Raw genomic sequence first — 19,644 nt, forward strand, 5'->3', positions numbered from 1 at the left:
TCTTGTAATTCAGAGTTTTTATCTTACTACAAAACGCAGCATGATTCCGTGCGCTGGGCTTGTGTCGCAAAAGGACTCGAATACTGATTGATGCCCACGCTGCGATAAACGTCGATGATGATATGCTACAAGACCGAACCCAACTCGTCCCCAACACCTTACACAAGGCGCAAATGCCCCCACCGGGATACCATCCAAAAGCAATCTTGCCATGCCAACGTAAAACCCGAAAGATAACCACCCAATCCGCAAACTATGCAAGTACAGTGAAAATGCCCAACAATGCAACACGACACCATGTCACAGCTAGACGCTGGACCCCATGCGATCCTCTCCACTATCCCGCCTACTGCTCTTCTTCTTCCCCTTGCCCTTCTTCTTCACGAGCTCATTCGGCGGCGTGTGCGTTCCCCGACTGGGCGCCTGACTCGAGCCGTTGTCTCCACGGTTCAATCCCTTGACTTCTTTCAAGACGTCGCGGAATCCTTCTTCTAGCGTCGTCATCCTGGCAAGCATGATCCTGCTCATGCGATTCGAGTCCGAGTCGCCGTCGCTGGTTTTACGCTGCTCGTGTGCCTTCATTCGCGCAGCCATTTCAAACTGTGTTGTGAAGGACGCAGGCAGCGTATTGACATTGCCGAAGTTGGGGTTGTGGTTGTTATCTCCGATATCTGACGCCAGATCCAAAGCGATGGCGTTGAAGGAGGGTGCACGCTGTCTGTGGTCAAGCAAGTGGGCGACGCTGGGCCCTTGTCTGCCTATGTCGCGTGGTGGCAAGATCGCACGAGGACGCGGTGCGGTACTGGTAGAGGTAGCTGGACGTTTCGGCGTCCGAGTACCAGCCATCGGAAAGCCGTCGAGGCGACCCGGAGTCGCAACTCCGCTACGCGTACCTGTTTTGGGGCGTCTCTCAGGAGATGCTGCGCGCGACAGATCCATGGCTTCCTTCGTTGGGCTGAACAAAACCGTGCTGCTGGAAAGGTTACGACTGTGACTAATTTTTTGTCGGACTTGCTTCTTGTCAGGCGACGTGCTATGCTTATCCTGGAAGCTGGATGCTTGTGGTGTAATATCTCGTGCGGGCGTTCTCGTAATTGCTGTCATAGGCGTACGGAAGAAGTCTTCCTCAGAAGTTTCATATCCAGCTTGACGTCTTTGGTTTTCCTTGTCGGATGGCGTGCGATTCTTGGGTGTGACTTGGGTATCAGAATTAGCGCGGTCGTCTTCATCGTTCGTCAATAGCTCGTCATCGCCGTCGGCGTCTGTCTGTTGCGGCTCGTCGTCAATATTCATGTCTGGCTCCTCCTCTTCCGCAATAGGTCGCGCAAAGGGCGATATGATGTCGTCAGGATCTGAAGCTGCCCTTTTGCTGGATGGAAACGGAAGCTTTCGTCTAGGTTGACCTGCAGTCCTTGCACGTCGAAAGTACGGCCTGTTGCGACCCTCAAGCCGGTCCAAAATCGACCGTGCATCTTCTTGTGGGGGATTGTACTCGTCGTCGTCGTTCATCTTCTTCATCCAGTCCGATACTACGTTACTCGAATTTCTCCTTCCAGACGGATATTTCGAAGCTGCCGGAACGCTGGTGTCCCGAAATGGTCGACGGAAGACCTCTTCAAGCGCACGGTCTTTGTGGAATGTCGTTACTGATGGCTCACGCAACCGAGCACTGAACACTTCGCCGCGGATGCTGAATGCCGGTACGGGACCACTGGACTCTGGCCGGCCTCGGCTCTCGACCAGGTCTGCCGGCCCATACGAAAGGTGCGCCAGCAGCAAACGCTCATATACGAAAATCGTGAACAAAATCGGAATGTGCGTCAGTTTTATCACCCATCGGTTCATCCGAAGAAATCTTTTGAAAGACATCGTGTACTTGAAGGGAATGAGTAGCCATCCGATGATGTTCGTTGGAGGGATGTATGAGAATAGAGCATCCGACTTGACCATGCTGATGGTGTTGACTGCAAAGAGAAACTGATGCTCTTCGTCTGCATTCTTGACGACAGCCATGAACGAATTCGTCAGGACTGTAATCAGGATGGTGACAACAAGGAAGTGACAGATGAAGAGAAAGAGCGCGAGTAAGAATTTGCCCAAGATATTCACTTCTCCCCATAGGTCCCAGGCAGCGGGCGTGAATCCCATGACAAGCTGAAAAATGGCATAGGCCGCATTAGATGCCCCGAATTCGTTACTGAAAGCCAGGCTAAAGGCAACGAAGAATCCACTGCAGGCTATGACAATCAGTACGAGGATCGCAACTAAATCCATAGCCATCATCTTGAACGCGATGAGTAGCTGTGAGAAGTATCGATAATGGTCCAGAGCCGAAAATAGTCGTGGAAATAGTAGCACTGCCGTGGATCCGAGGACATTGTATGCCATGCTAGCAATTTGATGCCCACCGACCCCAGGCACGAGGATACCATAGAGACGCAAGATGTAGTAGACCATAAACATGAGGAGAATGCCAAGGTCAAAGGCATTCCAGACGCTCATGATATACAGCCCAAAGCCCTGCTCAGAGAAGCCGACAATCTCATCCAGCATGTACCCAGCACTCCAGAACCAGAAGAGAACTTCAAGACCCGTGATGTCGTCAGACTTTTCTACAAGCACAGCAAGGAATAACCCAAGCATGATACCGAAGGAGAGAGTCGAGAACATATTGCGATAGCGGGGCACACGGAGACGGGACAGCTTGAACAGCGAGGCATCGTGGGGGTCGTAGAGGGTCACTGTGCGCCTCAACAGAGCGGCGGGTAGAAGTTGCGGTTGTACTTGTTTTACGGGCGGGCGGCGGGAGGGGCCTCTCCCTGGAGAGATGCTCTCGGGTGTGTCGTAGTTGCGGCTTCGGGGAGTGTCGGGCTTCCGATGAAGAGAGTCTGCGGCTGAGTGGAAAACTATTGTGCCTGCCCAGATCGCCTCCAACTGCTGCACACACAGAGGATGAGCAAGGAACTTCTTCGCCTGGGCGCGAATTGCAATCTCCAGCGTGGATATGCGAGCAGATCGGGCTTGTCGTGCCCAGTTCGCGCCACCAGGAGTAGCGGTGCCTATCCGTGACATTTCCAGTCCTTGGAGTGGGTCAAAGTCATAGGACAGGGCGTCGATCAACTCGCGCGTGTTGAACTCCTTCAGCAGCCGCATAGCCAGCAGCTCGCATATGAGAGCCCGTGTCTTGCTGACCCCCATGTTTCCAGGGTTTGTTTCGCCCTCCTTCCTAAACTGGAGGCAATTTGCGAGCAAGCAGTACAGGGCGCCACGCGAGAAATGGTCTGAACGAATTTGCTGCTGGATAGGCTTGACGAGGAACTGCGACACCTGCGGCGAACGCAGCTGGTCCCAGGAGAGCGTCGTCTCGCATCGCTGGACGAGTATCGTGCGGATGGCGTGGGTCGCGTTGTAGATAGGTACGCGATCTAGAATCCCCCCGTCAGCGCAGTAGAAAACGGCCTCTTCCTCGCCTCCCACCTACCCAGAAACTCCGAAGAAAAGACAGGCAGCAGTGGTCCGTCGCGCCGGCGGTCTTCATCCTCGTCCTCATCCTCGCCATCGTATTGCCCTATGCCCTCCAGACCTGGGTTGTCCTCGTCCTCGGATGGCTCCGCATCTTGGCGGTTGCGATACCTGTTGAGCGCCGCCAGCAGAGGCGTGGTCTCGACAGGACGGCGGTCTCCCGATCGCAAGAATGAGGAGAACATGGAACTTCTCTGTCACGCCTCCACGAGGAATGCGTTCCTCGAGAGCGTCGTCGTGAGTGGGTGGCGGGAGCACGAAAAGCTGGAGTGAACCGTTTCACTAGAGCGAAGGATCCATAGAAGAACATGGGCGGCCTGCCTGGCAATTTCCTATTTTGGTACTACACCCACCTCACCGCCTCCAGGCTCTTTACTTACCGGGGCATCACGCATCGCGTCGCTGAAACGAGTTGATCAGGAGGTGTAGTTCTTATCTCACGCGTCTTCTCCCCACGATCTGGACGTGCATGGGGCCAATCACCGTCCACCATCGCTCCACACGCTACTCTTCGGCTATCACGACCCTCGATGACGAACGCTGCTAACGTTATAAACTGCCATGAACGGCAAGGTAGGGTGTCCTGCAAACCTTCCATCGCGGCGGGGAGAGGCTGCAGCGCGAACATCATCTGGGGTGCAGAAGTCATGAATAATGTCTCTGATCGACTTTCACATGCTCGCGCTGCCTGACGTGATTCAAGGTACTGTAGTGCTGAGCTAAGGAGAAGTTATTCTCCATCGGTCCAAATGCCCGAACTGTAAATTATACTTCGAAGGTGAATGGTACACATGATCTCCTCTTGCTGTTGTTGGGGTCATGACAATCTCGATGACCATCCTCCACTTCCTTGGCTTACGAGAGTAGCCGCCTTGCATGAACGAGGCTTGCTTGATATGCTTCATTTAAATGTGTCACGCCGCCGGGGCAAGATATAACTAGAAGAAGCAACTCCCTGTCAGTTTTTGGGCCACCGCTACTTCGACTTCCTTCGATCATGACGTTGACGCTGGAGTACCATGCTGGGGCTTACCCAAACGCGAATCATCCAAAGCTTGATGATGCAGATATTCTTGGCAGGTTAGGCGAGCGAGGCACGAGTAAAACTCACTGCTTGCTCTCATTCTGCGAGGAAGAAAAAACAAAAACTCTCATCACCGTAAGTTGCATGCTGGAAGATGAAGGTAACGGAACATGTTGTACCGCTTGAGGCTATCAAATTCGAGACCTGTGTCTCAGGTTCTTTGGTACAATTCAATGCTAGTTATCCGTGTTCGAGGAATGCTTTTTGTTGCGTCGTAGGGCGAGATCTGACCGTCCTCGACCCTCGATCTGCAACCGCGCTAGAGAATGGTGGGGCGTTGGCCAATCGGTCTGACCCCGCAGCTCACCCAAAACTTTTTTCTCAATTCTCTTTTTTTCTTCAAAATTGTCTGGCAGTCTCGCTTCTCAAGGGTCACAAAGCCCTCGAGCTGTCTCTCATTCCTTCACCATGGCTTCACACCCAGACGAAAGTCAGAATCTCGCTCTTGAGCTCCAAGATGGATATGTCTGCTTCGGAAAAAGCTTCGGTGCCGAGAAGAGCATTGCGGGAGAGCTGGTCTTTCAGACTGGTATGGTCGGTTATCCCGAGTCGATAACTGATCCCTCTTACCGGGGCCAAATCCTGGTCATCACATTCCCCCTAGTCGGCAACTATGGTGTGCCCTCGCGGGAAGAGATGGATAGTCTGCTAAAGGACGTCCCAGCGCACTTCGAGGCAAAGGAAATTCACATTGCAGGCTTGGTCGTGGCCGCATACGCAGAAGACGAATACTCACATCACTTGGCCACCTCTTCGCTGGGTGCATGGCTGAAAGAGCAGGGCGTACCCGCGATCACTGGCGTGGACACGCGAGCGCTGACGAAGCTCATCCGAGAGGAGGGGAGCATGCTCGGCCGTTTGATGCAGAGAACAGCACCAGCCCCAGCCTCAGCTGCACTTACGGTTGGTGCAGTTGACGAGGAGGTTGAAGACTGGAGGAGCAGCTTCGAGCAAGTTGAATGGCTGGACCCCAACAAGAAGAACCTGGTAGCTGAAGGTGAGCTGATGACGTGTGAAATTCAACTGAAATCCTCCTTACACGCACGCAGTATCTATCAAGGAGCCCAAGCTCTACTCTCCCGATCCGTCTACCGCCCTCAAACACCCCTCAGGCCGTCCTGTGCGTGTCGTAACCGTCGATGTCGGTCTCAAATACAACCAGCTGAGATGCTTGGTACGGAGGGGAGTCGAGGTTCTGCAAGTGCCGTGGGACTACGACTTTCCCAAGCTTGCTGGCCAGGACTATGATGGCTTGTTCATCTCGAACGGTCCCGGTGATCCAGCTATGATGGAGTCTACAGTGAAACACATCAAGACCGCCATGGATGAGGCTCGCACGCCCATCTTTGGTATCTGTCTTGGACACCAGCTGCTTGCGCGCGCTGCGGGTGCTGATACACTGAAGATGAAGTTCGGTAACCGCGGTCATAACATCCCATGCACCAGCATGCTCTCAGGGAAGTGCCACATCACTTCGCAAAACCACGGTTATGCTGTGGACTCCAAGACTTTGCCTAACGGCTGGGAAGAGCTTTTCGTCAACGCCAATGACGGAAGTAACGAGGGTATTCGACACGCGCGACGACCGTACTTTAGCGTCCAGTTCCATCCCGAGCACACTCCCGGTCCTCGCGATACTGAATATCTCTTCGATGTCTTCATTAGCACCATTCAGAAGGCCATCAGCTCAACCGAAGTCATGTCGCAGCCTGTAGAATTCCCTGGTGGCACCACCGAGGAGAACAGGGCAATGGCTCCGAAAGTGGAGGTCAAGAAAGTCCTTGTTCTCGGTAGTGGAGGTTTGAGTATCGGACAAGCTGGAGAGTTCGACTACTCTGGGAGTCAGGCTATCAAGGCCCTCAAACAAGAGGGAATCTACACAATCCTGATCAACCCCAATATTGCCACCATCCAAACCTCGAAGGGCCTCGCCGACAAAGTCTACTTCTTGCCTGTCAATGCTGACTTTGTCCGTAAAGTCATCCAAAAAGAGCGTCCTGATGGCATCTATGTCACTTTTGGTGGGCAAACCGCTCTCCAGGTGGGCATTCAGCTCAAGGATGAATTCGAAGGACTTGGTGTCAAAGTTCTTGGTACACCGATTGACACCATCATCACCACCGAAGACCGTGAGCTCTTCGCTCGTAGCATGGAGTCAATCGGCGAGAAGTGTGCCAAATCAGCATCTGCGAACAACGTCGAAGAGGCCATGCGCGCCGTGAAAGACATCGGGTTCCCTGTCATCGTCCGAGCTGCTTTCGCTCTGGGTGGACTCGGCAGCGGTTTTGCTGAGAACGATGAACAGCTGTTGGACCTTTGCAACAAAGCTTTCGCCGCCAGCCCGCAAGTTCTCATCGAGCGCAGTATGAAGGGCTGGAAAGAGATCGAGTATGAAGTTGTTCGGGATGCTCAAGACAACTGCATCACTGTGTGCAACATGGAGAACTTTGATCCTCTCGGAATCCACACGGGAGACTCTATCGTTGTTGCTCCATCGCAAACACTCTCGGACGAGGACTACAACATGCTACGAACGACAGCCGTCAATGTCATTCGTCACCTCGGCGTCGTCGGAGAGTGCAACATCCAGTATGCTTTGAACCCGTTCTCTCGTGAGTACTGCATCATCGAGGTGAACGCTCGTCTCTCCCGTTCATCCGCTCTCGCTTCGAAGGCGACCGGATACCCTCTTGCCTTCGTCGCAGCCAAGCTTGGTCTCAACATCCCGCTCAATGAGATTTCGAACTCGGTCACACGCTCCACGTGCGCGTGCTTCGAGCCATCTCTTGATTACGTCGTTGTCAAGATTCCTCGATGGGACCTGAAGAAGTTTACGCGTGTGTCAACTCTGCTCGGCTCCTCCATGAAGAGTGTCGGTGAAGTCATGAGCATTGGCAGGACATTCGAAGAAGCAATGCAGAAGGCCATTCGTGAGATTGATCCCCATAACGTTGGCTTCAGCGAGACTGCTGCTTTGATGGGTATCGACCAGGAGCTACAGACCCCCTCGGACCAGCGATTGTTTGCCATCGCAAACGCCATGAAGTCTGGATACAGTGTCGACAAGATCTGGGAGATGACGCAAATCGATAAGTGGTTCCTCAGTCGCCTCAAAGATCTCAGCAATTTTGAGAAGTCAATGTCAAGCTACAACACTGCAAGCATCACGAAGCCGCTCATGAAGAAAGCGAAGCAGCTTGGTTACTCCGATCGCCAGCTGGCCAAGTTCTGGGGTTCTAACGAACTTGCCGTGCGCCGCGCTCGTGTCGATGCAGGTATCTTCCCGGTCGTCAAGCAAATCGACACTGTTGCTGCAGAATTCCCAGCACACACGAACTATCTTTACTTGACCTACAACGGCACCGAGCACGACGTCGACTTCAACGACAAGGGAGTCATGGTGTTGGGCTCTGGCGTATACCGCATCGGTTCCTCCGTCGAGTTCGACTGGTGCTCTGTGCGTGCGATCAGGACTCTTAGGGAGCAGGGATTCAAAACTGTAATGCTTAACGTGAGTACTACATCTTTTTCTTCTCTTCTTTTTCTCGCGTTTTTTCCACATGGTAGTTGTCCAGGGGTCAGTTGGGCGGCTTGTTTCCACCCCGGATGCGTCTTTGTCGGCTACCAACAACTGCTTGCTTCATGTGCTAACTTACTCGACAGTATAACCCGGAGACCGTTTCGACTGATTACGATGAAGCCGACCGCCTCTACTTTGAAAACATTTCGTTAGAAACCGTGCTTGACATCTACAGCTTGGAAAACTCGAGCGGCGTGATCATCTCCATGGGTGGCCAGACGCCCAACAACATCGCCCTGCCTCTCCACCGCATGAACGTCAAGATCCTTGGTACTTCCCCAGAAATGATCGACACCGCGGAAAACAGGTACAAGTTCTCGCGTATGCTTGACCGCATCAACGTCGATCAGCCTGCTTGGAAGGAACTTACCAGTATCGAGGAGGCCACGGAATTCTGCGACAAGGTCTCATATCCAGTGCTGGTGCGCCCGTCTTACGTCCTGTCTGGAGCTGCTATGAATACGGTGTATTCCAAACACGACCTGGGCAACTACCTGAACCAGGCAGCCGATGTCTCGAAGGATCATCCTGTTGTCATTACCAAGTACATTGAAAACGCCAAGGAGATTGAGATGGACGCCGTCGCTCGCAACGGAACTATGATCGGGCACTTCATCTCGGAGCACGTAGAGAACGCTGGTGTGCACTCCGGTGACGCCACCCTCATTCTCCCTCCTCAAGATTTGGACCCAGAAACAGTCCGCCAGATCGAGGAAGCGACCCGAAAGATTGGTAGCGCTTTGAACATCACTGGGCCTTACAACATCCAATTCATCGCCAAGGACAATGAAATCAAGGTCATTGAGTGCAACGTCCGAGCGTCGCGATCCTTCCCATTCGTTTCCAAAGTCATGGGTGTTGATCTCATTGAGATGGCTACCAAGGCCATGGCCGGCCTTCCTCTGGTTGAATATCCCCCGGTCAACATTCCTGCTGATTACGTGGGAGTGAAGGTGCCACAGTTCTCGTTCTCGCGACTGTCTGGTGCAGATCCAGTCCTCGGTGTAGAGATGGCCTCAACGGGTGAAGTAGCTTGCTTCGGCCGCACGAAGTACGAGGCTTATCTCAAGGGTCTCATCGCCACTGGTTTCCGGTTGCCCAACAAGAACATACTCTTCTCGATCGGTTCGTTCAAAGATAAGTTGGAAATGCTGCCCTCGATCGAGGCTCTGCACAAGATGGGCTTCAAGCTCTTCGCCACAGCCGGAACTGCGGACTACATCCAGGAGCACGGCCTTCCTGTGAAGTTCTTGGAAGTCCTGTCAAGTGGTGAACATGACGAGCAGAAAGCAGAGTACTCGCTGATGCAGCACTTGTCGAACAACCTCATCGATTTGTACATCAACTTGCCATCGAGCAATCGTTTCCGACGACCGGCGAACTACATGAGCAGAGGGTATCAAACACGACGTATGGCCGTCGACTACCAGACTCCCCTAGTGACCAATGTCAAGAACGCAAAGCTGCTGGTCGAGGCGATTGCCCGCCATTACGATCTTGAAATCAGTAGTGTCGACTACCAGGAGTTTGAACCTGCTCCTGGGTCTCAAGGGCAATCGGGCCTGCAAGTGTCCGGGCTAAACGGCTCGCCGTCCCTCACTCAGTTGCTTGCCAGGTCGCCATTCAAGAGAAAGCATATCACTTCTGTCAAGCAGTTCTCTCGCGCGGACCTTCATCTGTTGTTCACCATTGCCCAGGAGATGCGCCTTGGTGCTCAGCGCCATGGATGTCTCGACATCCTCAAGGGCCGCGTTCTTTGCACAATGTTCTTCGAGCCATCGACACGGACGTCTGCTTCCTTCGATGCCGCCATGAAGCGTCTCGGTGGAGAGGTTGTCGTTGTCAACGAAGCCGTTTCCTCGACAAAGAAGGGTGAATCCATCGCCGATACGATCCGCACGCTGGGATGCTACGGAGACGCGATTGTGTTGCGCCACCCAGCCGAAGAGTCCATCGACATTGCAGCGAAGTTTGCTGGTGTACCTGTCATCAACGCCGGGAACGGCAGCCGCGAGCATCCTACTCAGGCATTGCTGGATATCTTCACTATCCGAGAAGAGCTGGGTACTGTCAACGGCCTCAACATCACCTTCGTGGGTGATCTCAAGTACGGCCGTACCGTGCACTCCCTATGCGAACTGCTGTCCCACTACGACGTCACTGTCAATTTGGTGTCTCCTGAATCCCTCAGCATGCCCTCTACTGTTCGCGACGGACTCAAGGCCAAGGGCCAGCTGAACCAGGTCTCCACCGAGCTGACGACTGATATTATCGCTGCGTCTGACGTTCTGTACTGCACCCGTGTGCAGAAGGAGCGCTTCCCAGATCTCGCAAGCTACGAACAGGTCAAGGACTCGTTTGTCATCGACAACAAGGTGCTCAAGGGCGCGAAGGCCAACATGATCATCATGCACCCGCTGCCGAGGAACAACGAGATTCACGAGGAGGTGGACTTTGATCCCAGGGCTGCGTACTTTAGACAGGTGAGTCTTCTATTGTCAAGTACGGAAAAGCGGAACACTAACTCGATGACAGATGAGGTACGGATTGTACACTCGCATGGCGTTGCTTGCTATGGTCATGGCCCCCTAGGCTTGTGTCGATGGCATGCTGTCGCTACCCCCCATGTATTCCCTTTTTGGCGTTTGAGGTTTTTCACGAAAAAGCAACACAATCAAAATGGCGGCTCCTTCTCTCTCTCTCTCTTTTTCTGCACTTTCTTGATGTTGTGGGATACACCGTCTCTAGCATATAGACACAAAAGCATTAGATAGGTGCTTCCGACCACTCGCTGTGGCATGTGTATGGGTATATGTATGTTTTGTATGTATGTAATGACGTAAATTTCTGTCTTTCTGGTATGGGGGGAACCTATTTTAGTTTGTTTTCAATCGGTTTGTTCTTGGCGTGGATCTATTGGGGGGACGATCTTATTTCTCCTCTTTCATTATTGGTCGGTTCGGCGTTTCTCAAGAGTTCGGTCGGTTGGTTTAGGGGGTTTAGATGGGTTTTTGGCATCTGTCAACCGGGTTTGAGGACAATGGGTGGCATATTTGGGATCACTGGGAATGGGCATAGGAAGTGCATGGCATGGTGTTTGGACACGATGGGACATTGTTTGGGTTACGGATGTAAATGACTCCAAACGCCTTGCATTATTGCGTATAATAGAATGGACGATAAGAGACCCGGATACACTTTCAGTCACCGTACAAATGTTTCCTGCCTACTCCCGTAATTCGTTTTGTGGTCGTTCGAAACATGTGTGAGTGTTATTGGCACTCGTTCAATGTCCCAAGCATCGCGACCATCCTGCTTCTTGTTAGCATGCAGCTCTGCACTACCCTCAATAGAAGAATGAAAACACTTACCAGGCAGTCCGCATCCAAACCCAACAAACAAGTAGATCAAGAAGATGACCACCAGAATCAACAACACCATCAACTTGACGTTCTTCCACCACATGCGCCTCTTGAGCGTGCGACTCCTGACCCTGAAATCGCGAGCATTCTCGCCTAGTCGGCCGGTCTTGTCTACCAGCACACTCATGTGCTCTCCCCTCTCGAGAACCCTTTCGATATTCTCCGTCATAATCTCCCTCACTCCCTCAATTTCCCTCTGCGCCGTGCGCAACGCATCCTGCTGTCCCTGCACCGTACTACCCTGCTCGACCATCAACCTCTTGAGCGCGCCGTTGAAGCTCGCGCATCCGTACGGCGGCAAGTGGGTGAAATCGGTTTCGCTTGCCTCAAACTCTGCGAAAAACTTCTTCTCGAGGTTGGTGAGAAAGCCAAAGGGAATGCGCTGTCCAAGGTCGCGCTCTGCGATGACGAGGAACGTGAGGCCGCCAGCTGAGGACTGGGCAGTTGGAAAGTCGGAGGGTGACTTGATGAGGCAGTGGATAAAGAACTGGTTCTGGTCGATGGTTTTGTGGGTGGAAGAGGTGTGAGTTAGGCGCGGGAGCACGAGGGAGACAAGGGAGGAGGCGTTGGAAGAGGCGCTTGCGGTGTGCTCAGCGAGGACGGTGGTGTTGTGAGCTATGCATGCGCTGGGTACTGTTAGCTTCTTTGGTCCTTAGAACTGTGAGGAGGAGTCTAGGTGAGGGTCGTACTAGAGCAGCGGCGTGGCTGAAGACGAGGATGCCATGACGGAGGTGGTGTTGTTGAGTGTTGGTCGCGTTGCTGAAGGATGGTATGCGATCGCAAACTCGATATGAGAGGTCTCAGTCGACGGCGATAGGAAAGAGACCAAGGTGTCTTGAAGCGCCTTAAATCGTGTTTGAGTCGTGGTTGTTACTGGGCAAGAAAGCTGGGGATGCTGCCTTTCGTCATGCGCCAGTCTAGTCTGTATTCATACTAGCCTCTGTAGGGATGCAGGGCCTCGGTCGCAATGGGCATATCGATAACTGAATTTGTGACTTCGCAGTTTGCTCACACACGCGCATATCGAAGAAGAGAAAAGGAAGGAATCTTGTGTTCAGGCATTCTCAGGATAATCAATCGCGCACGGGCTGTGGATGCGAAGTTCAAGACTTCATTGAAAGACTTTTCGCGAATTGACCGCTCTGAATTCACGTCGCGTCCGAACGCGTACACAGCCCAGACACTTCTCATTACGCAGCTGATCATTACACTCCGATCGCCATGGTTCGCGTCAAATTCCGCTACTTGGTGGTGAACTTCCTCTACCCCGAACCTGCTTCTAAAGGCAAAGCACACCTTCCAGACTTAGTCCAGACTTACTCACCCACACCCGACTCGTTGCACCAAGGACTACTTGTACGGCTAATACGAGATGGGGTGTCAGAACTCTATGGGGACTACGGCATGGGCATGATATCTGGTGGACTAAAGGGTATGTCGTGTCTGACTACTCATATATGGTAGATTGCTGATGTGCCAATAGTCAATTACTGGTCCCCCTCCACATCGACAGCTATCATCCGATGCCCCCGTGATCACTATGAGATGGTATGGGCCGCACTTACCTTCGTTACGCGACTACCAAGACCTATAGACCTACCGGTTGTAGCCAGGGTAGTCAGAGTGAGTGGAACTATCAAGAAAGCGGAGGAGGAAGTCATCAAACGGTCGCAGCAGATCATCAAGAAGGCGACGAAAGTAATGGATGGAGGGGCCAATCTTCCTATGCTGCAAGCAGTGCAGAAATCTGTGGGCAGGGAACGACAGAACGAGAGTGAGATCCTGACACAAATCGACGATAGTGACGAGAGTGGGGACATGAGTGAGGATATGAGTGAGTAGCAAGACGATGAACGTGTCTTGTGATCGGCGGGGCATGGATCTTGTTTTGCTCATTGGTATAGAACATGCTGTTGTGAGGTACATGCGATGTATGTACACTTGCAAGCACCGCTAGACGGAGCTTACAGGCACGTTTAGAAGAACAGGCTAAATAGAGAGACATAAACTGCACCTGAAGGGGGTGCTAACAACCCACGCAAAGAATGCACCTGGAAGCGACCGACAACGAGGCCCATAGCGTTTTACTGGAAACTATCAAGAGTACAAAAGAAAAGAACTCCTCGGAGTAGTCGGCATACCAACGTACAACTTTTTCACCACGAACTCATTCACGTCACTACAACACCAACAGCCACAACTTCAACGGATGACTTATTCAACACTTTCGATTCAACCCCAAGAAGATTTTCAATCAAAAGGACGACGTTGATCTGATGCGAATCGACCGCGGTCTACCAACATTCGACCATCAGGTTTTGAGCGCATGATGAGGACCAGCGTACGAAGCATCTGTTCTTGATCCTAGACTCAACCTTCAACCCCAAGCTTCATCCGTTGTGTGGTGATCAACAGGCTTGGAGAATCTCATGACAGTTTGTTCCAGTCATGCACGTTTGTAACACCACCAGTATTGCAGACGTGTCTTCTCGATCATGACGGCTTCGAACTTAGCTATGTCAACTTGCAGTGTCTCAAGGTCTGAGTGCAATTCTAGGTAGCCTTTGTTCTTCGATCCACGAGCATCGACGATGGCATGGTTGGCGACTTCTCCCTGGTCTATGTAGAATAAAAGATCAGCTTAAATATAGCATACTCAACCATTGGATGTATTTCCTGAGATGTATGTAGAGAGATGAACATACACATAGTCATGGCGTGGATAACATCTCCAATGAGTAGTGTCTGTAGTATTTTCCGGCCCCAATGACGCTTACAATCCTTACCAGAAGCCATATCCTACCTGGCCATGAGATAGTAACAGCTTCGCTCTCTCCCTTCACATTTCTCGCCCATCAAATGTTAAAACTACTCAAGAGTGCGAACCTGCCTGTGAAGTGTCGAGGGGATTCTTCATGTCAAATGACTCCAATGCTTGTCGACTGCCTCTACGACAATAGTGATCGACGGGGTTATGATCAGGCGTACCGCTATTTTCAACTGTAGTAGATTACCCCCACCGACTACTCACCTTCCCGAATCGGCAGACAAATCTTGCAGGGATTTCGACGATCCGATGGAAGCCGGAGCTTTCTCCAGCGTTTTCTCATGGTCATCTGCACAGTCAATGCTCGCTTTGTGCTGGGGGCATGATCGAAGGAGTTGGAACGATCGAGCAACGTCGACAAGCGAGCAAGATAGGAAAGAGCGAGGAGATAAGTGATATTTCGGAAGATGCATTATTGGTATAATTGTACAACGCACTTTTTGTCTAGAGTCCAACAACAGATCGACAAACGGGTGAATACAGCCGAGTTATCTAATTAAGACGAACAAAATAATGACAATCATATCTATTTATACACGATGGACTTGTTCCATCAGAACTATGGTACACTTGGCTAACATTGTCGAGCAGGTTGCGTTGTTGGAAGCCAGGAATTCTTGGGCTGGTTTCTCAACGTTCGAGAGTGTATGGAGGCGGCGTTGTGTAATGTGGCGATCGCTGCATACAGCCGTGCTTCGTTAGAAGCACCGCCAGGGTTTGGCACATAGTGTCGTCCACGAACATCGCGCGTTCCAGCGTGATGATCATTGGTGAGTGTCTGCATGTTGGTATAGCTGCCTGAGCTCAAGACCGTATGCGACACGCCCTACGACTGTTCTGATGAGTCGCGCCGCCCCTGCTTCCAACTGTGATCGAGTTTGACGTTGTGCCATGGGCTAGGATATAAGCTGTCGAACAGCCGATGCTCATTTGTGTCATACTCTTCATATACGAGTGTGTTGGTTCGAGTACCTATCCATCATGCCGAAAACCATGTTGTTGTTGACATAGCAATGTTGGTCCGGGGTACGACATCCAAAGCCAGCTTCCAGCTCGGGTCCGACATCAGATCGCATCGTACGTATGATGTTGGCGGCATCGACGCATGACGTTGAGTTGTAATAGGGGACTGGATCCGCAGCAAAGTTGTAATGATTTGAGTAGGCCCAGGAGCCGTTGTAAGCTTGCTCATACGGGTAGTCGTATTGTACTCCTTCTGTCTTGATCTCTGAAGCAGGAGGGGTCGCTGGCGTGCTGTAGAATGGTGTCGAGTAGGAAGCTGGTGGTGGGGTCCCCATGCTGGACACTATTGAGCCAGGACTGGCGGAGTCGTAGCAGCTCAGCGCTGTTGCGCGGGATGCCGGAACAGTGATTGACTGTACTGAGGGCATGTGACGGGGCAATGAAGCTGCCCTGGTGTGTGCGGGTGCCGGTGAGCTGGTGGAAGACAGCATGTTGCAGGGAATTCTTCGTTCCAGCATGGTGTTCAGCGTTGGTGCTGAGGAAATCTGGTCGTATGATCTCTCGGGAGGTCCACCCAATGCCGCTACAAGTTCCTGTTCAGATACACCCCGTTCATACAAGAGTGCGCGAAGTTTCTTGTTCTCGTCTAGGACTCTTCTGGCTGCACTCTGAATTTCAGACGATGCCTCGATCCCGGCTTGCTCGCAGCTTCGCAGTTTGATTTCGAGCTCATGAAGATATTCCTTGCGGCGCGCACGTGAACGACCTGGAGTGTAATGTCAGCCAAAGTCGTTCCCTACATCTTTTCGAGTGGCGGTGCCGTCGAAACTGATCACTGATCGAACAACAATCTTTGGGAGAAACTTACGCTGGTTGTCGCGTATCCGAGCAAGATTCTGTGCTTTCTGGTTTACTGTTAGCAAAGACATTCTAGATAGTGGCACAAGACAGCTTGTACTCACCGAAGTCCTTGAGTCACTCATAGTGATGTTTGAGACGACGGTGTGATGGTAAAAAAGAATTGACGTTGAAATATTGTGATAGAGCCAAGTTCAACTGCGCGATCATGCTGTGGGATCTGTACAACGTGACGGCTTCAAGTAGTCTTAAACGAGTAGGCAATGGTCGGGCACGAGCATGAGGATGCCCCCCCAAGACTGATGTATGTTAGAGAGTAGATCCTGGCTAGTGGAGACATCGCGGCATTGCAGCATCACAGCCTGTACACAGTAGGGTTAGATTGCATCTCGCCTCCGGGGTTGCAGTGGTGGGAGGTCTGAGCTTCAAGCCCCGAAAGGCGCAATAGACGAGATCAGCATGGACGTAATTTTCAAACCGTGCATCGCTGACAAACGACTCCGAAATAATACGCTATATTTGGGATGTAAGCCGTTAGCGTGCCTTGCCGCGATCGATGTTTCAGCCGTCCGCCCAGCCTCTCAATCTTTTGCAAACTGGGAAGAAAGAGGGAGTCCTCCCAACAACACGTCGCAACCCCCCATCGCAGCCGCTGTCGCACCTACTGCACCCTAGAACTCTTCGCTGTCACCATCCACATCGCTTGGCAAAATGGCGTTTACGAAACGACTGACGACACCCTATACGGGAACGTTCGATCATACGCATAGATTCGAAACGTCTTGGATCATCTCGCCTGGTCTACTCTTTGGTCTCCGAGCTCTTTTATCGCTTTACGCATTCACCACATTGTTCACCATCTTTGGCTTCAATGGCAGCCGCGGCATGTCTGAGGCCTCACGCTATTCGTTCTCGTACTTCACATACCTGACATATTGGGGCCTCGCGTTCTACAATGCTGTCAGTGCTGTGCATACCTGTAGCTATTGGCTCACTGGGACCCCGTTGTTAGCGCGGTGGCCAAGAGCACTTCAGATAGCGCATAGCATGTTCTACTCTACTATTGTGATATATCCTTGGATTGTTACTGGTACGTTATACTCCGCCTACAAGATGTGACTGTATAGAAAAGGCTGTTGGTGAGATGGCTACTTTGATGTCTTTTCTCACAACTGTTGACTGTGCCTCGCGGTCCTGCCTAACTACGACTGGCGTATCAAGAATTCAAAACTGACCATTGGCAGCCGTTTACTGGGGAATCCTCGCACCCGGCCGTTTTCCGTCTGCTTTGTCACTCTGGGCAAACACATCTCAACATGCCCTCAATTCGGCCTACGCTTTGTTTGAGATCGTCATTCCTCGGACTGAGCCGTTGCCTTTCTTCGACATAATACCCACTATCATCATTCTGGCCTTGTACCTTGCATTGGCGTATCTCACGTACGCCACGGAGGGCTTTTATACATACGGCTTCCTCGACTTGCAGGAGAATTCATCAGGCATCGTGGCTGCTTACATCGTTGGCATTCTGGTCGTTGCAATCATCATTTTCCTTGTTGTAAGGTATCTTATTGTGCTTCGTGTTTGGATCACTGAAAAGAAATTGAACAAACTTGGGAAGTTTTCGGCCCGCGGAAGCTTTACAGAAGTTGACGCCGAAGCGGAAAAGGGTATCCCGCTACGCGACGTTAACGAGAGATGAAGGCTGGAATCTAGACCTAGGGGGATAAGTTGTTAATAGACTGTAATGTTTTCTTTCCGTTCAGTATTGTCTAATAGTCCTTAACAACCGCGATCAACCCCACTGCTGATCTTCGGCTCGCGTTTGCGTCAATCTCTTACTTTCTTTTTCCCACTCTTTTAGTTCCGTGGCATGAACGCCTTGACCGTTTGATACCCCCGCTTCTCAGGCCACATGATAAGGTAGGTATCGACCGGAAGCTGTGCGTCGGAATCGCCCGAAGCCTAGTCAAAGCGCAGATCCCACGTCTGTTTCTCTCCTTTGTTTACATGTGACTATTCTCCTATACTTGGCTTGTTCCTGATTGCTGATGAGGCCTAGCTTATTGTCGGCGCTCACTAGGTACGGATGAGCGGTACTAGACGTCGCGCCATCATGCATACTGGGTTTGAGTATCCACCGGGACAGTCGGCTCAACGATGATCTACAAAAAGCGGTAATCCAGCCCGTTCAGAATTCTCAGTTCAGACATGCGGTCAACCATATCGAGCTGTCCGCTTCTATGGGTAGCGGTAGGTATCCATCTAATCCTCTGGCAAAGGCATAATCGGTTTACGTCTAACAAGCGCGCCGCCGCTGGATTTGTATTAATCGAGGAGGAGGTGGCTGTGAATGTCCTGGCGTTGATCACACGCAGCGCCCGCAGAAACCGGGGTAGCTGCAACACATTTCGGAGGAACTGCTTATACGAGATATTTCGGGGCCGATGAAAGGCGCACACGTGATAATATAACAGTCTACTATTCACAGGTAATTATTTGTAACCGGAGCCGATGTCCGGTATTCGAAAGTAACGGTAACCTTGCAGACGCCCTGGCATCTCGATGCTGGCCCGAACAGGCAAAGTGGTAGAACATCATTTGCGAAAGTTTATTTATCACTAGCTTGCGCAGGCGCATAGGCGCATAATTGCACGCGCGACTCATTTTTGTTGCGCAGCCTCCATTCGTCGAAGAATAGCTTTTTGCGCACAAATTTTCCCTCCTCCTTCCACAAATTCTTCCGCGAGGCTATGCAAGTATCTCGCTGAATGCTATTTCTCCTAGTTGCATGCGGGGTTTTCGATGTTACATGGGATAATGCGATTGTCAGATGGTACCTTTGGTGGTATTGCAAACATGATAACACCTTGCGCCACCGATTTGGTCATCTGCGTTGGATGGGTCTCCAAGATCCACTCCTGCAGTACACGCGCGTACCTAGCCTTGATTCTGGCTAATTGGACTCGACCTAACGAAAGGATAGGCGTTCTTGAAGAAGTGACTGTGATGCATACATCGGCTGGCCATTCCTTGTTCAGGGACGCATCTTCAAAATCATCCCGCGCCCGCCTTTCTGACAAGGATCAATTACAACAACAAGTCAGTATCAAGCGACGGCGCCGAGGACAAGCGAGGATTATTCTCATACGTCGTGAATTTGTCAACTGTAAGTTTTCACGTGCTTCCATCATCTGAGTATTGTGTTCGCCTCGGACGTTTTCCTCAGATCAACATCTGTTCTAACGTATCCTCCAACTTAGAATGCCAATTTTGTGACGGGGCAATTCCGATCTGCTCGACACAATTCCCCACAAACGGTATCTCTACGGTGACTTTCGGGAGTGTCCGGGCTTCTACGCCATGCCGTAGAAGTTTACGTGCAGCC

At 51.6% G+C, this 19,644-nt stretch overlaps 6 protein-coding genes across 6 annotated transcripts; 3 read left to right on the forward strand and 3 right to left on the reverse strand.

The window, feature by feature from the left end:
- Positions 1-306: 306 nt before the first annotated feature.
- On the reverse strand, positions 307-3,707 carry P153DRAFT_340297 (uncharacterized protein; the record flags this gene model as incomplete). Its single annotated transcript, XM_033665866.1, has 2 exons — positions 307-3,425; positions 3,482-3,707. The coding sequence occupies 2 exons, from the start codon at positions 3,705-3,707 to the stop codon at positions 307-309; spliced, it is 3,345 nt and encodes a 1,114-aa protein (XP_033523837.1).
- A 1,307-nt stretch (positions 3,708-5,014) lies between these two features.
- Positions 5,015-10,778, forward strand: P153DRAFT_385658 (carbamoyl-phosphate synth; the record flags this gene model as incomplete). Its single annotated transcript, XM_033670453.1, has 4 exons — positions 5,015-5,603; positions 5,656-8,117; positions 8,270-10,669; positions 10,722-10,778. The coding sequence occupies 4 exons, from the start codon at positions 5,015-5,017 to the stop codon at positions 10,776-10,778; spliced, it is 5,508 nt and encodes a 1,835-aa protein (XP_033523838.1).
- A 625-nt stretch (positions 10,779-11,403) lies between these two features.
- Positions 11,404-12,469, reverse strand: P153DRAFT_366840 (vesicle-associated membrane protein-like protein). Its single transcript, XM_033668130.1, has 3 exons — positions 12,298-12,469; positions 11,558-12,234; positions 11,404-11,498 (listed from the first exon to the last, which is right to left on the reverse strand). Exons 1-3 carry the CDS (start codon positions 12,330-12,332, stop codon positions 11,473-11,475), a joined length of 738 nt encoding a protein of 245 aa, XP_033523839.1. The 5' UTR covers positions 12,333-12,469; the 3' UTR covers positions 11,404-11,472.
- Positions 12,470-12,829: 360 nt separating this feature from the next.
- On the forward strand, positions 12,830-13,450 carry P153DRAFT_290518 (uncharacterized protein; the record flags this gene model as incomplete). The annotated part of the gene is made up of 2 exons (XM_033663717.1): positions 12,830-13,040; positions 13,092-13,450. 2 exons carry the CDS (start codon positions 12,830-12,832, stop codon positions 13,448-13,450), a joined length of 570 nt encoding a protein of 189 aa, XP_033523840.1.
- Positions 13,451-15,379: 1,929 nt separating this feature from the next.
- Positions 15,380-16,381, reverse strand: P153DRAFT_385661 (uncharacterized protein; the record flags this gene model as incomplete). Its single annotated transcript, XM_033670454.1, has 3 exons — positions 15,380-16,164; positions 16,267-16,303; positions 16,361-16,381. 3 exons carry the CDS (start codon positions 16,379-16,381, stop codon positions 15,380-15,382), a joined length of 843 nt encoding a protein of 280 aa, XP_033523841.1.
- A 434-nt stretch (positions 16,382-16,815) lies between these two features.
- On the forward strand, positions 16,816-18,248 carry P153DRAFT_366843 (uncharacterized protein). Its single transcript, XM_033668131.1, has 2 exons — positions 16,816-17,346; positions 17,501-18,248. Exons 1-2 carry the CDS (start codon positions 16,968-16,970, stop codon positions 17,956-17,958), a joined length of 837 nt encoding a protein of 278 aa, XP_033523842.1. The 5' UTR covers positions 16,816-16,967; the 3' UTR covers positions 17,959-18,248.
- The last annotated feature ends 1,396 nt before the right edge of the window (positions 18,249-19,644 follow it).

Source organism: Dothidotthia symphoricarpi (genome assembly GCF_010015815.1).
Source record: "Dothidotthia symphoricarpi CBS 119687 unplaced genomic scaffold P153scaffold_10, whole genome shotgun sequence".
Classification (NCBI taxonomy): Eukaryota; Fungi; Ascomycota; class Dothideomycetes; order Pleosporales; family Dothidotthiaceae; genus Dothidotthia; species Dothidotthia symphoricarpi.

Excerpts from the sequence above, each read along its gene's own strand:
- P153DRAFT_366840 (XM_033668130.1), bottom strand. The coding sequence starts at position 12,332 with ATGGCATCCTCGTCTTCAGCCACGCCGCTGCTCTA. Across the intron at positions 12,235-12,297 it reads TCAGCCACGCCGCTGCTCTA|CGCATGCATAGCTCACAACA; the intron begins GTACGACCCTCA and ends AACAGTACCCAG. Across the intron at positions 11,499-11,557 it reads GTTTGGATGCGGACTGCCTG|GATGGTCGCGATGCTTGGGA; the intron begins GTAAGTGTTTTC and ends AACAAGAAGCAG.
- P153DRAFT_366843 (XM_033668131.1), top strand. The coding sequence starts at position 16,968 with ATGGCGTTTACGAAACGACTGACGACACCCTATACGGGAACGTTCGAT. Across the intron at positions 17,347-17,500 it reads ATATCCTTGGATTGTTACTG|CCGTTTACTGGGGAATCCTC; the intron begins GTACGTTATACT and ends GACCATTGGCAG.